The 15,934-nt window shown below is 39.2% G+C and overlaps 1 protein-coding gene across 2 annotated transcripts; it reads right to left on the bottom strand.

Annotated features, from left to right (window-relative positions):
• Positions 1-1,336: 1,336 nt before the first annotated feature.
• mrpl21 (mitochondrial ribosomal protein L21) lies at positions 1,337-9,018 on the bottom strand. 2 transcript variants are annotated; one of them, XM_023817066.2, is made up of 7 exons: positions 8,855-9,018; positions 8,112-8,169; positions 7,694-7,782; positions 6,839-6,999; positions 5,587-5,639; positions 2,107-2,210; positions 1,337-1,499 (listed from the first exon to the last, which is right to left on the bottom strand). In XM_023817066.2, the coding sequence occupies exons 1-7, from the start codon at positions 8,961-8,963 to the stop codon at positions 1,435-1,437; spliced, it is 639 nt and encodes a 212-aa protein (XP_023672834.1). In that variant the 5' UTR covers positions 8,964-9,018; the 3' UTR covers positions 1,337-1,434. The 2 variants fall into 2 exon arrangements, with proteins under 2 accessions (XP_023672834.1, XP_023672833.1); XM_023817065.2 differs by having other exon boundaries at positions 6,839-7,002; positions 8,855-9,014.
• Positions 9,019-15,934: the final 6,916 nt, after the last annotated feature.

Below are 15,934 nucleotides of genomic sequence, written 5' to 3'. Positions count from 1 at the left end.
TCTGGAAGATATACGGCACAAAATGCATGCCGTATTGGGGCAAAATTGGACACCGCATTTTATTTTTCAATATGAGACGGTCCCGTAAAATGCGGGCGGGATGGGTAGCAACTAATGGGTAGGTTGATAATTGAATTAAACAATGTTAGTTGAAGCCCCTTTTAGGGAAGGCCGGCTTCAAAGCGCTTCTGATGCAATGCCATGCAGTCATGAGTCGGATGCAACGCTTTCTGTGAAAATGCACTATACTGCAGTAAATAGCAGACTTGCCAACTCTCACGCATCTGGCGAGTCACAGTTCCAGACGCTCACGTTGGAAATCTTACGGCAAATCTATACTATTATGTATTTTTTTTCCATTTTAAAATTAAATTAGCTACATCACAAACGTAGTGATAGTTTGGAAACCCTATTGACAAGGCAATACGACTGTTACTTCTCTTGAATTGAAAATCTCACTCCAGCTAGCTGACCAAAGTTGCGAACCGTGAAATAGTATTATTAATAACACATAATAATGAAATACATATTAGGTAGCATCACCAAAATGGGTTTAAATGTGAAAAAGGACAAAAATGAAACATTTGGATGAAAAGCAGTCATTACCAGAAATCAGATACAGCCATTGTCAGTCATTTTACACCTGTTCCAGCACAGTTAAAATACAGAAATTTCTTCAAACCTTCTTTCTTCCATCTATTCTATTAGGAATGTACTTTAACTGCTGTCATTACACAAGCAGTAGATTTACTTTCAAAATGTTAACCTGTACAAGCCCTGCATGTCAGTAGCATTTTAATTTGGGCAAGCGTACAACAACTTTTGCTTGCACATCCTATGGCTGTACTGAAAGTTGCATGATAAATTCCATTTTTGACCTACCTATACTAATGTGGAGAATCTGTAAAGGTACCATACAGTTATCTGGAAAAGGATAAAGATATCATAGATGCCAGTAATAAAGTAATTGGCAGAAATGTTACAGCAGGTCAGTAATCTTTGAATGGTAGTAACACATGGACATTAACCACACAAATATAATAAGTTGGGGAGGGGGGCAGGCAAGTAGGCTAACAGAAGAGGTTAGAGGAAGGAGAGCTTGTTGTCAATTCAGCACCACGGACAGTCCCAGCCTAGACCACGCCTGCATACTGAAGCAGAGCAGATCACTACCCAGGCACTACATATGGGGGAATATATAGCAAAAAATTAAAATGCACACGTCTTGCGGTTTTAGATCTTATAGTACCGCATAGGCCACAGTTCACTCATTAAATCAAGGCTTAGTACAATGAAGTTCTATCTTTAATTGATGAGAAGAAAAAAACTTGCATAGTTTCAAATGGAAACTGTCATCTTTATTTACAGTAATGGAAACTGTGTCCCAGGCAGGAAGACAGCTACAGAACCAGTACACAGGGAGTGGAGTTGGGTCTATGCCAGGTCCGGGGCAACTCTGATCGCGTTGATCCGAAGCACTGTCTGAGGCTGCACGATAACTGAAAGACAAAGCAAATGACAAAAAGGCCTAAGATCACAGCTAATCGAGAGCAAGGCTCTAACACAGGGTTATTCAAATCACGGTCCTCAAGGGCCGTGCACTGCTGGTTTTCCAGCCTTCCTTTACCTGTCAGTCAGGTGTGAAGCCTCTGACTAATCAGAATCAGTAATTATTAAACTAACTACCTGGGAGAACTCAAAACAAGGCCTGGATTTGGAATCGAGGTCCAGATTTGAAGATCCCTGCTCTAACACAACAGCCCTGCCTTTTGGTAATCCAAAAGCAAGACATAGGACTTAAGCTCCCAAAAATATCAAAACAATCACAGTACTGCACTTTAAGTTTTGTGTTCTTTTTGGGTTGATAAATGGGTGACATACTATATACCGTAACACACAGTTTAAATTAGTGTCAGCAACAGAAATACAATAGAATACTTAACATATGCACACACTGCACCACTTTAAACTGGTGTCAGAAACAAAAACCCCATATAACAGGACACATAGAGGAAATGTACACACACACAACACCCTTTTACTTCAACCAGCCTTTTACTTTAAATGGGTATCAAAAGCAGGAACACAGTATGACAGAATACATACTTCTTTTCCTCTGGTATCTGTGACGCTTCCAAAACCGCATGTGCACCATTGGCCAAGACTTAGTTTTTTCGATGACTGTAGCCTCAACGCTGACCAAATTTCGACTGCATACATGAGAGGGAAGGAAAATATACGAGTACGTATTACTCCACAAAAAAACCTTAAGACCAAAAGTTTCTGTGTTAATGTTTAATTCAACAATTCCAGTTCAACAAATGGCCTTTGCATCACCATTTTTGATTTTGGTGAAAAAAAACAAAAGCCCAAGACGTATAGAAAAAGGTACGTTTTAAAAAATACCCGTGTACGTGTGGACAAGGCATCAGAGCTCAGAAATGTTTTCCCTTCTGGATATAACATTTTCTACACTGCATGTAAAATAAAAAATGATTATTTAAATAGAGTGTTTTGTTATGACCTGTTGTGGAAAGTAAATTGGACATTGGTAGGCCTGAGAGGGGAGGCATATTGGGTCTTATGTCTTAGGCCTTAGGCGAGAAGAGATTGTTTTGAATACTGTGTGTCCTCGCTTCATGATAGCTGCATGCAGATAGTTCTGCAGACGCTGAACAGAGATCAGACCTTGGAGAGACTGACAGCAGAGAAGGGGGGGGGAGAAACTGCCTGCAGGAAGGGATTCGAAGCTGCCCCAACTGGTGCACATGAGCGCTAGTTATAAAGTAGTTGCAGTAGGTCATATGCGATATGTTATACGATAGTACAAATGTATAAGTAGTTGTTACATCAATCAAATTAATCAAAGGTTAACCATGTATTTACAGTGATTCAATGACAATACGTCAATATGTGCATCATTAATCAAAGATCAACCAAATATTTAAAGTGATTCAATGTCAATATAATCAATATCTATATTCATATCTCAAGTTGGAGCCTAGCAGTCGAGACATGTTCTGGTAAATTGAGCAAAATGGGTGGATTTGACCTTGCGGCCAAGGTGAACCAATAGAGCGAGAGAATGCGTTTGTTATAAGTTTGAGCTTGGTTTGTTGGTGTTTTGGGACAAATCAGGACTTAGAAGTCCTTATAGGGAATTGGGAGTTTATTAACTGGTTGCTCTTTGTGCTCAGTGTCCTTGGTACTTGGTGCCAGAGTGTGACGGGAGCGCTTTGCTGGATTGCTCGAATATAAGCGATAACTTTGCTCACCAACTGAGAGGTCCGGAGTTTCATTCTGTGTGACTTCACTGGAGTTATTAGAGGGGATTTATATTTTTTCTACCACACGGTAACTGTACAATTACTAGTTCCTACGAGTTCTCAGAGTTTTTTGTGATTTTTGCTTTTCTCAAAATTTCTATGCACCTTATTGTGTAAAATTTGCAAAAATTGGTAAAATTGCAAGTTCAGGTAACTACTACCAAGTTAAGACAGACATATAAAATTCCTTTCTTTGTATAGTACATGATCACATTTCAGCAAGGGTGTGAGTTTAGTTTCAAAACTGGAAGGGATCAGGACCGAACCCCCCATCCCCTAAACTCATGTTAGTCTCAGAAAACTGGCAGGGATATGTCCCTACTGTCCATACCCAAATCTACGCCACTGCATTATAGAAATAATTAGGGGTATAATGAAATTTCATGCCACGAAATTTTGCAGTTCAATTACGTTTTAATATGCATCGGAGTGTTTATGCCATGTTGCACTATGCTGCCAACTGTGCCTTTTATTGATTGTTTGTGCTTTAATTGCCAATGACAGCTGTCATGCCAAATCTCTTCCCCCATCCGAATTCCTTCCGCCTGTGACCTACCACTGAACTGTTAGGTCAATGATGCAATCCTGATGATGCAGTTTCAATGTACCGCATACATTTCATGTGGCCCTGTAAAGTTTCCAGTTCACCCTTAGTAGAGTTCACAGCAATAAAATACGATTACAAATGTCTTTTAAAAAGTGTTTTCATGAACTATTATTAAGAGGTTGTTTGCGTTTAGCTTTATAATAACTGACATGTTTACATTAGGTTATTAATGGATATTCAGTATGATAAACTTCACCCTTACCGCTGCATATTTCACTTGTAGCCAAATGAACTGAAGGGCCTGATTATCTGTATCAGGTGTGTTAAATTAGGGCTGCACCTAAGCTCTGCAGGGTGGTAGCTCTCCAGGAGCAGGACTGGGCAGCCCTGGCCTATGGAAATCATTCTTCTGATGCCCATAAAACTTTACAAATTGGTAAATAAATCATCCAGTACACGTGCAATAATATATACCATAATACCTATTTTCTTATCAATATCTATCTTTCAAGTGCAATATTTACCACACTTATCACCAAAATCACTTATTGTCACATTTTTATGCAGATGTGCATAAATAGTATGTGATTCTGTTTGTCTGTTTTTGTCTTGTGTAGACGTATAATCTGCAGTCTAACAATCTCCTTTGGGATATTAAATGAGTTCTGATGTATGAGTACTACTTGTAAAACCATAACCTGTTGGCCCCCTTTATGAGATTGGCATGCATACACATCAAAAACATGCAATTTTCAGCCTCAAAAAAGGAGGATTTTTTCCCCCACTTAATTGGGAAAGGCGTACTCCTTATCTGCTTTAAAAAAAAATGTATCATTCAAAGGGGTGTAGGAGTTATGAGGCTCTGAAGTTACAAAAAGGAAATCACAGAAACTACACAAAAATCTCTCTTTTAATCTGTTTCATAAAAAAAATACTAAAATATGTAGCTGTAATAGTAAAAAAGTTACAGCTCACAAGACACTATCATTTGTTTTTTTTCCTACCAGTAGCGTAGAAAAGGTGTTGTATCTCAAAGGGAAATAAAAAATAAACAAATTCTGAGCTCTAAAATGTAAGTGTAATTCACCTGCCAAATTTAATCAAAATCAAAAATGCAGATGCGAGTATTTCTTTGGAAATGTGTTGAACTAAAATGGAATGGCCCAGGTGTTTTTGTTATGTATAGTAAACAATATTCTTTGAATTCCTTAAAATCTATATTGGGAATAAATTTTCATATTTGTGAAGTGCAAATTTGTATTAAAGTTAAACTGTAATTTTTTTGCACTTAATTATGCACTAGCGGATAGTGGTTGACAATTATACAATATATAAGATAAAGCCACATTAAATACAACAGTTAATACTAATCTGATGTAGTTGTAGATAAATTATTTGTTGAATGTTACAACACTTATTTGTTGAGTGTTACAAATGCCATACTAGTTTTAACATTGAAAGCGTTTACACTTAAAAATCTTACTTTGTTACAAGTTCTCAGCTATTCGCTGCTGTTTTCTATTTTAGAATTAGCATGTCACTACCATTGGAACAGCTTTTTAGTAAGCTTAACATTCAAGACTTTCTTGGACTACTTTAGTTGGGCATAAACATGTTAAAAAAATAAAAACGTTATACCATCACTGTACAGCACGGTGAATCAAACACAACAAAATGAATACATATACAAAGAAAATATAATACAGTACACACCCAAGAAGAGGTCTTCCAATTAATGTGAAATCTGCACTACCAACCAGCAAAACCTAGAAAAATAAACAAAATCAACATTTCACTTTTAAAATGGGTAAGAAATCTGTACTAAAAATCATATGCTTTTTGTATTATTACATTCATTCTGAAACACCGCCAATAGTGAATTTCTGAATATCAATGACATCACTTACAGTATACAACAAAAATATTCATGGCTATGCTACAAAAGCTACTTTAGAAAACACAGTTTAATAAAATTGAATGATTTAATTAGGGCTGTCAAAATTAACGGGTTAACACGGATTAATCCATCATCATGATTAATCTGAATAAAATTAACGCAATTAACCCATCTACAGCGCAGAATGACTCAAAATCCCTGAAATGTCTCTGTCAACCCATTTCGGGCAGTTTTGGTGCATTCCATTTGCCCTCAGAACTCGTATTCTGAGTCGGATTCCGAGTTTTGAAGCCGGAAGTGACGACATGCACGCTCCCGTTTCTCGGAGATCTTTTATCTTGGAGCAGCACAGAGGATCCCGAGTTCAGAATCCAAGATGGCTGCGCCCTTTATCAACAGAAGGGAAAGTTGTAGTTTTATACTGTTTAAGCACAACTTCTCATTTGTGGCTCATTAAATCGGTCGCATAAACTATACCATCCAACTTATCTGTGGACATGTTGCTACGGAGTTTAATACGTAATGTGTTATCTACTGATATTGCTAACAATGGCAATTAACCGGGCTAGAATTGGATTTCATGATTAGTCGTATTATTTGTTGGATTTATGATAGTTCGGGCTAACGGTAAGTAAACGAAGATAAAGACCATTCAAACTGAGGTACCTTAAATCCTACAAGTTGTCCGGCTAATACTATGGATCCATAGTATTGCACTTCTGTGGCAGATGGAATGCATCCGACTCGTGTTCAAGATGTTCAATAAACATGTTAAGTGCATATATATTCCCTTTTTTCTTGAGTTTGTTTGCTCATGCAAAATAAAATGTGATTAATATAGATTAAAACTGAATGATATTTAATTGTGATTAATCGAAATGAATCCACAGCAACCCTGTGATTAATCAGATTCAAAATTTGAATTGTTTGACAGCACTAGATTTAAATCAAAGCAAAATAAATAAAACCATATTATGGCCATATTGACATAAGTTACATTTTCTGGCCCCGAATGGTAGCCTTTAAAATATAACACCAAACAAGATTTAACTTGGGGAAAAAACAAACCTTTTCCAATCTTATTCGTTCTCCACATTCAGCATCTATGTGGTTTTCAATGAGTATGAGGTCTTCATTTGTTACTTTCCACTGCCGACTTGCAAAATGAACAACAGCAAATAATCTTCCATATTTCTCTGTAGCTAGGATGTTGTTTACCTTAGAAATGACTGCTGAAAAAATGAAAGCAAAGAATTTCTTTCAGAGCTGATAACCAAGGAGTACAAATATATCAAACTGCATGCAACTATTCTGCAGCTCAATACAGCTGCATAATCAAAGAGAAACAGCAAACAAGTTGATAAAACCAGTAATAAGCGAAATACTTTAAAGCACAAAATGCAGTTAGTATTGGTCATGACCCACCATTCAAACCCTTGAAAACAGATCTGATATGTAATGTAAAAACAGATTTAAAAATAAAATGCATCCCACTTAAAAGTGCCATTATTTTTTCCAATGAGCCATACATTTGCAGAATACATTCGTATCAAAATGAAGTATCCAACCCAAGTTGTGGGGTGGATTGGAGGCTCTGAGGCTAGGGCTCTGTGCTGGCAACTGAATCCCAAGAAGGCCAGGAGTGATTCTGCTCCGTTGGGCCCTTGAGCAAGGCCCTTAACCTGCAACTGTTTCATCCTGGGTATGACGTTAACCTGCAAGCAGGTCCTCCAACTTTCAGGAGAAAAATTTGGTGGTTGTTGACAGGACTGGCACTGGAGCCACAGTAAAAAAACTTCACACTGTTCCACACCATTCAAGCTAGTGTGATGCCGAAGTATCAGGCACCACCTGGTTATACTTGGGTTCTTATCCTTGAGGTGGTGGGAAAGGCAACATGCTGTACCAGTATGCGTTCCTTACCTAGTTGTTGCTTTTCCCCTTCAACAGGGTCAATGACTGAAAGGTCTGGCCAGGGAGGCCTCGACAAAGAGGTTTCTGGAACATAGTATCTGAGATGTAGGACAGGAATTAGTCCCTTTTTAAAGAATTACATAAAGAACTTCTTGTATTATTACTGATGTACTGATGGGGGGGGGGGGGGGTTACAGTTATGTCAAGGTACTTACTGAAAACTGCCTAATTAAAAGAAACAGGTCTAAACAAATGTATCAAGTCATCCATTACACGTAAACAAATTTATTTTACTGCACATACTCAAAAGCATTTAACACCAGATGACAAATTACTACTGAATATTTAAATGTTTCAAACCAAACACAGGATTACAGTAAGGTGCAGCAGATAAGACTGCGATGATGTGATGAGTGCTGTGCTTTACCTTGGAGGAACTCTAATGCTCTGGGAACTCTCGTGACGTATACCTTGAAACCCAGCTTCTGGAAAGACACTTCAGTTACTGGTGCTGCCTTTTCTGATTTAGATAAAGACTTCAGTAAACCAGCAGAAACAGAAAACAATAATACTCACAAATTACTCCTTGTTCATATCCAAAATACATATATATCCAATTAAATTATTTGAGATTTTATATTTAATCTTGTTTGGTGGTCTTGGTGTCACATTAAGGTACGTTATACAGATTTTATGATGAAAAAGACTTTCTTGATTTGATTTCTGTATGTTAGTTTACACTGAATATTAACCTAGGTTGATGCCACCACTGTAACTGGTTAGAGTGAAACTAGAAAAAGCTTACTAGTGAGCTCACTAGCCATGCCAAATCATGGACACTAACATTTTAATAACTTATCTAACAGTCACAGTAATCCTTACACCATTAACTGGAAAAATGTTTCTAAATATCCAAAACATTAACCTACAGGAGCACGATTTACAAGTAAAGGATTACGCTAGCGCCATACAGGTCGTAGGTCCAAAGGCCATGGAGCACACATTAATTAGAGCCTTTCCCTCTAATTGGAAGCTTTAAATTAAAAACGTCAGATAATTAAATAATATAGTTGATATATTTACCAGTTTGATGGAATGAGTCAAGCTGTTCAAACACTCTACACTCTGCCCCCCCTAGTAAATTTATGTTACAAAATTAACCAAAAATACCTTTATCCTGTTTATGAGATGGCAAGATAAAATTCCGTCCAGTGACGCTACAGCACGCCCGCAGTACTCGAAAGGCTGATTGACCAGCACACCTCAGAGCCACCGCCATCTTCTCGAAAGGTCACAAAACCAGAAACAGCGGCGGAAGTGCACCACAACGACGGGGTGTTACAGCGAAAGGCTTCCGTCTTTGTTATTCGTATTAGTACTGATTATTTTAATACAAACTATGGAAGTAAATATGTGTAATCACAATTTGAATTTTATATGTCACTGAAATTCTAACATTGAATATTTATGCATCGGAAATTCGATGGTCCGAATTCACATGCGAAAATACGAGATTAAAAATACAAAGACAACATTTCAAAGTTGCTCCAATTCGACGGTCCGAATTCACATGAAAAAATAACTGGACTGAGCATGCAATGCACCTGAATATGTGTATGATTTAATGACATAGTTAATAGTAATAAAGGACTGTTTTTGCTCCGTAGGTAACCTTTTCCCATTTATCTCATGGGGGAATTCCATGAAAGTAGCTAAAGAAAGCCAGACTTTCCCTTAATCCTGCTTCATGGAACACCCCCCATAATATGATTCATAATGAGTATAATAGAGGGTTTATGCTTACAGAGAACAGAAGACGCTGAACACCTGGAAGAAATAACCCCCCCTTTCATTTTTAGAAACAGAAGACTGTTATCTCAGTTTAAACATGGGATTTGTTCATTTAATTCATTATTCAATTTTGCACATATTAATAACTATTTTATTTATATGATATATATTTAGGCATAATTATATAAGGTAGGATTAATATTTAATACTAAAAGTTTAACTGTTTTTAACATGAAGATCAGTAAGTAAACTCGTATTGCAAAGTCCCAGTGGAATTCAGGATGCATTATAAATTCTCATCCTCACCTACAGAACCCTGTATGGTCAGGCTCCATTATACATCGTGGACCTTCTGCAGCATTCCACCTCGAGTTGAGCCCTGAGATTTACTCAACAAGCCCTTCTTTCTGTCCCTTGCACCAGGCTAGATGCATGTGGATTACACACTTAAATCTGTGGCTCCTAGACTGTCTTCCACAAGATTGGTGCAATCAGTCGAACAGTTTACGGCCTGGCTAAAGACTCATCTGTTTAACCAAGCCTGTAACATTCTTTGATAGGAATGCCCTATATTCATAAGATGGACATGTGCGCATTGTAGATTTAAGCACCAAAATTGCAAGGATAACCATTACTGAACAGCAATTAACCTTAGCTTCACAAGCCAAAAAATACTTGGTGTTCTACTTTCTGTGTTCTCATGGAGCTACTTCAGATTAGTCTTCGAGAAGCATGCGGTGGTAGCAAGACTTTATGGGCATATAGCCGCAAAAAACAAATGTGGTCGTGCTGCCTTTGGTAGGACATTTCGATGGGTAGGATGAAATGATAGAATACAGCCAACAAATAACCATAAATGGTCAATGCAAATCTGCTGTATGCTCATATAATATGCAAATCAAGCCTTTCTGGTTTCAAAGTCCAATGACAGCTTTAAATATATAGCTTTAAATAAAATATTTGGCAATTCATGTTTTAGGATTGTGGGGGGGAGGGACCCGAAGTATCCGAAGGAAACCCCATGACGACACAGACATGCCACTGGGTCATGCCCAAGCTCCGTTTCGTCATGACAATATACAGACAGGAAACATGTATGTGATGCTTTTATGATTGTGTATTTTGTGTGCTTTCATCTTTCAAATCCCTGCATTTTTTACAGGCAAATTAAAGCCGTCATTCTGACACGACAGGTTCTCTCAATTGTGTTGGGCTAAATTCTCAGTGTATGTTAGCAGAGCAGGTGGTACTCAAAAGGTCATGCATCAGCAGCAGGGTCTGGAGCCCATTGATCACAGCATGGCTTGAGGAGAAATGTTTTTTTACAGTGCTATAAATGTCCTGTTTGCAAGCCCCGAGACATAGTGGGATCATATACAGCTGCATATATGCCTCAGTTCCTGACACGTGAAAAAAACTGGCCTGATATCAGCCAAAGTTCAGTTTACATGAAACAACTAGTGTGATTATTCATATGCATGGTTTTCAATGGTCTTTCTCGGTCAAGGTCAGTCAATATAAGTTTGTCATTCCCGTTTTATGTATTTAACCTTTTGTACCTCCAACCATACTGCAAAAGCATTCTGCTTGCCAATATTTTAAATCAGCAGCCAGAATACAATTCATATCATCTTTTATGGTCCCAAATGATGTTTGGTACCGTGCCAGTCAGAATCAGAAATCACTTTATTGGCCAGGTACAGCTGCATGTACTACGAATTCATTGTTGGTGCTTACATTCACAGACAACATGTAAGAACAAAGAAGATAAATTAATCGAGAGATAAGTAGAAATAAATAAATAATGAAGGAATAAAATAAATAGTGGACAGTGCAAGCTGTACAATATACTAACAATATTTGAAGAAAGTTAAGGGAACAGAGGTATTGAATACAAAGTATAAAAAATATTAAAATATAATATAACCAGTAGATGAAAGTAGATGTACAAATATGGGGGCCCAGTGAGTGGGGGAGTGGCAGATGGAGGGAATGTGTCAGCAGGGGGCAGGGTTGATGAGTGGCAGAATGGATGAAGCTATTTTTGTTGCATGTAGTTCTGGTCTTCATAGTCCCGAGTCTCTTGCCGGAAGGTAGTTTTTTTGCACAGTCCATGTCCAGGATGGAGGGGTCAGCCATGATGTTTCATGCTCGCATCAGGGTTCTAGAAGCATATAGGTCCTGTTGGCATGGCAGGTTGCAGCCAATCACCTTTTCTGCAGAGCAGATGATATGCTGCAGTCTGTCTTTGTCCTTAGCAGTGGCAGCAGCGTACCAGACAGTGATGGAGCAGGTGAGGATGGACTCAATGATGGCTGTGTAAAAGTGCACCATCATTGACCTTGGCAGACTGAACTTCTTCAGCTGCTGTAGAAATACATCCTTTGTTGTGCTTTTTTGATGAGGGAGCTGATGTTCAGCTCCCATCGGAGACCCTGGGAGATGATGATGCTCAGGAAACAGAAGGACTCCACTGTGTTGACCGGAGATTCATGAGGGTTATGTGGAGCAGTGGAACTGGGTTGCACCTGAAGTCAACTACCATCTCCACTATCTTTAGAGTGTTGAGCTCCAGATTATTCTAGCTGTACCCGGTCACTAGATGGTGATTTTCCCTCCTTTAGATGGTTTCGGCCCACCAGATATGAGTCCAATGAGGGTGGTGTCATCTTCGAACAGTAGCTTGACGGACCGAATGGGAATGATGATGGAGGTTTTGAAGTAGTCTGGCACATGACAAATCTCCAGGGAGGTGTTGAGGAGATGTCTGTGAGCACCAGAAACAGTTGCTCAGCATACTACTTCAGTGTGGCAGGGGACACAGAGTGTGGGTCGGCTCCTTAGCAGGGGGTTCTGGTGCTTGAGCATCTTAACATCCCACTCAGAAAGAATGAGGGTCGTTGTGATGGAGGGAGGGGGGAGGGGGCTGTTTGAATCGAGCGGATATGTAGCGGCCCCAGCCGCTGTTGTATTGATGGGTGGTTGAGTGGTGGTACCATTAGGCTGGAGCTGATGGCTGTGCACACTGGGGGTGGTGTCAGGAATGCCCCCTTGTTTTTCAAGTCGACAGTAGAATTTGTCTGGTTCGTCGGCAAGAGTCAGGTTTGGATGTAGTGAGGGTTTTGGGTTTGTAGCTGGTGAATTGCTGAAGTCCTTTTCAGATGGAAGTCAAGTTGCTTGCGAATTGTTGCTCCAGTCTCTCAAAATACCAGCATCTGGCCTCCTTCATTTGACCTCCTTCATGGCTTTGCTGAGCCTGTGTTTTGCTTCCTTGTATTCAGCCAGGATCCTCCTCCAAACGTAACTGTTTGAGTTTAACTGTGAACCAGCATTTGTCATTATTATAGTTCACTCTGGTGCATGTTGGAATACAGCAGTCCTCGTAGAAGCTAATTTAAGATGGCACAGCATCAGTGCACTCATCTAGGCATTTCTGGCTCCACATTTTTGACCTCCTCACAGACCGGTTTAGAGTTGTAATTTCGGGCTGTATGCTGGGATCAGATGGACCATCACTTGGTTGGTGTGGCCCTGTGCAACACAGGGCTCAGCGTGATAAGCACTGCTGATAGTGTAACAGTGGTCCAGAATGTTCTCCTCTCTGATTGGACATTTACGAAGATCCTGACTTAAGTTGCCATGGATGATAACCAGGGAATACGGATTTGTTCACTCCTCAGCCAGAATCTGATCAGCAAGTACCCGCCGTGCTTTGAGCACTTTAGTTTGCAGTGGAGTGCAAACACCAACTAGAAAAGAGGGCGTGAACTTGTGGGAAGAGTAGAAGGGTTTACCCTTTATAAAAAAAAAATAAGATTTTAATTCAACAGAACAATATTGTCGAATTACTGTCACGTCCTTGCACCAGCCATCATTAAAAAACATTAAAAATCCCACCTCCTTTCATTTTGCATGAGAGTCCTTCCTGTATCAGCATGGAAAAGTTGGAAGCCAGGCAGCTGCAGCACCAAAATACTCCTAGCATGCTAGCCTTCAGAAGCTCAAGAATGTTTTTAGCTAAAAAAAAAAAAACTATAGCTTCACTTCTGATTCTGCAAGTGAATGCTCCTTAAAAACTACTCAAACACTGGAGAGATACAAATTGGCATTTTATGGCTTGTTCCCTTAGTCCTCAATAGGAGTGGTGTAGTCTGTGTTATTTGCAGGATGTGATACACTGCTAACCCACTAAAATGCTATAGGGTATCTGTATTCCTGCTTAAAATGTACAACAATACGCTGCATACCCACTAAGAAAGCTAAGGATTTCTGTATCACTTAAAAATGTGCAAGGAATCAGGGATACACATGTTTTGTGACAGAAATTTCATAAGTTAATTGTTTTCACTAACACTGGATTTTGATATTTTAAAATAAAAATGATGGGATTGTAGGGTGTTGCGATGACGTGTGTGTAGAAGGAGGGCTGGGGTGAATCATCACATTATACCCACTACTACACCAGTGCTCAGTAGTGATGGGGGATTTTAACTTCATGATATAGAGACAAGGTACATTTTTAAGTACATTTCAAGCTTAAAATGGCTTAAACAGATCAATAAAGGCAATGTAATGAAACCGTAATATTCAAAACTTTTACCTGTGAACTTAGGGTCAGGATACAGCCTTAGAGAACTATCAAATTCAGTGTATGTTTTCAATTCCTCCTCCTTTATATCTGAGAGTGGAATTAAAGGCATCTATTTGTATATGTATAACTGAAATATCTGGGGTAAAATACTAAGCAGAACATACTAAAACAGTAAAAATATTAACCAAACTTTAACCTCTGCAATTATGATGGTAATTACAATACCTCAACATTGAAGCCAGTGTTCAATATGCCAGTCAGAATAACAATGGATACAAGATTCAAGAGATTTTTTTGGCATTTGAATACACACAGACAGTACAGGGGCACAGGAATTTTTTTGTGCGGAGTTCTTAGAGTCAGCAGTACAAAAAGAGAAATAATTCAAAGGATAAGTAATAAGGACTCAAAATAAATAGTAAGGTGGTACTGTAAAATGCAATAAAATACCCACTTGATGTACAAAAATAAGTAATAATGAAACACTGTAAAGTATAAACACACTATTAGGATACACACTGGAAAAACACTGAAACAATATAAAACAACACTATAAAACACTGATTTACATTTAAGAATACTCTGCCTGAGTGGTATTCCCAAACCAGACAGGGATGCCATTTGTGAGGATACTCTCTATAAGTCTTCTGTAGGCCTGGGTTCGGAGGTGGTAACTGGGTCTTGCCTTCCCTAGCAGCCTGATGAAGTGAAGCCACTGCTGGGCCTTTTTCACTGTAACAGTACTGTATTGGTCCAGCTCAGGTATGATGCCACATGAAGACCCAGACACTTCTGTCAACCCACTCCACCTCAGCCCTTTGGATAATGAGGCTGCAAAGGCGGGAGGGGTTTCCTCCTGAAGTTCATGATTAATTCCTTGGTCTTGTCTATGTTGAGATTACAGTCAATCTCTTCTCCCCAGACAAGGATATTATTGACCAGTTCCCTGTAACCTGACTCATCCCCCCACCCGTGATGAATACGTGTTTGAAGGGCAGGTCCATCTAATTCAGAGCAGATTTACATTATGCGCTGAAGTCCACACACACAAAGGTTTAAGAACAGAATGGTGTCCCTGGCTGGAAGAAGGGAGAGCATTTATTCTGAAGTATTGAGAAGCACAGAACACTCCAACCTGATATGTGAGCATCCATCAACCTATAGCAGACAGAACTACAGAAATTGATTAATGTTTCATTTGATTTGCGCAGGAGAAAACAATCTCACAGGGCAGCCTGACAGGATGAAAGTTCATGTCAAAGAGTAAATGATAAATCCTGCTGATAAGGAGGGAGTGGATCACTCATGAGGTACAGCACCTTATCTGGGAAGAAAGGGTGCCTCTTTTAGCTGCTTAAGGATAATACTGAGTTTGTATGGAACAAAGAGCATAAAAGGGTCAATGTCAAGAAATAGCTTCCAAAGACCATCTGCTGGACCTAATTATCTCCTACAACAGCAAAAACTGTACTTCCTCTTTTGAATTCAGAATTACAATGAACATAAATCTACAAAGGAATAAGAATGTAGTGAAACATAAGGTCTTTTAACCATTTCAGTTGTTGTAAAAACTATGTAACACCCACATGAAAACATCCATCTAAACAGCCAACCAGCCATTTTCTGTACCCGTTTGTCCTGTTCACGGTCGCGAGGGTCTGGAGCAATCGGATGCAAGGCAGGGAAGGCATGTACCATTCACACCTACAGCCAACATGGTAACTCCAATCCACCTCAGCATGTTTGGACTGTGGGGGAAACCGGAGTACCCAGAAGAAACGCCATGATGACATGGGAAGAATGTGCAAACTATGCTGCATACTCAAACCCTGGTCCCAGAGATGTAAGTGTTAAGCACTGCTGCCCCA

This window comes from Paramormyrops kingsleyae, chromosome 13 (genome assembly GCF_048594095.1).
Source record: "Paramormyrops kingsleyae isolate MSU_618 chromosome 13, PKINGS_0.4, whole genome shotgun sequence".
Taxonomy (NCBI): Eukaryota; Metazoa; Chordata; class Actinopteri; order Osteoglossiformes; family Mormyridae; genus Paramormyrops; species Paramormyrops kingsleyae.
Note: the sequence above shows the minus strand (reverse complement) of the source record. Positions and strands in the feature narration are given on the sequence as shown.

Excerpts from the sequence above, each read along its gene's own strand:
- mrpl21 (XM_023817065.2), bottom strand. The coding sequence starts at position 8,963 with ATGGCGGTGGCTCTGAGGTGTGCTGGTCAATCAGCCTTTCGAGTACTG. Across the intron at positions 7,783-8,111 it reads AGCATTAGAGTTCCTCCAAG|ATACTATGTTCCAGAAACCT; the intron begins GTAAAGCACAGC and ends CCTACATCTCAG. Across the intron at positions 7,003-7,693 it reads AGGGGAAAAGCAACAACTAG|CAGTCATTTCTAAGGTAAAC; the intron begins GTAAGGAACGCA and ends TCATTTTTTCAG.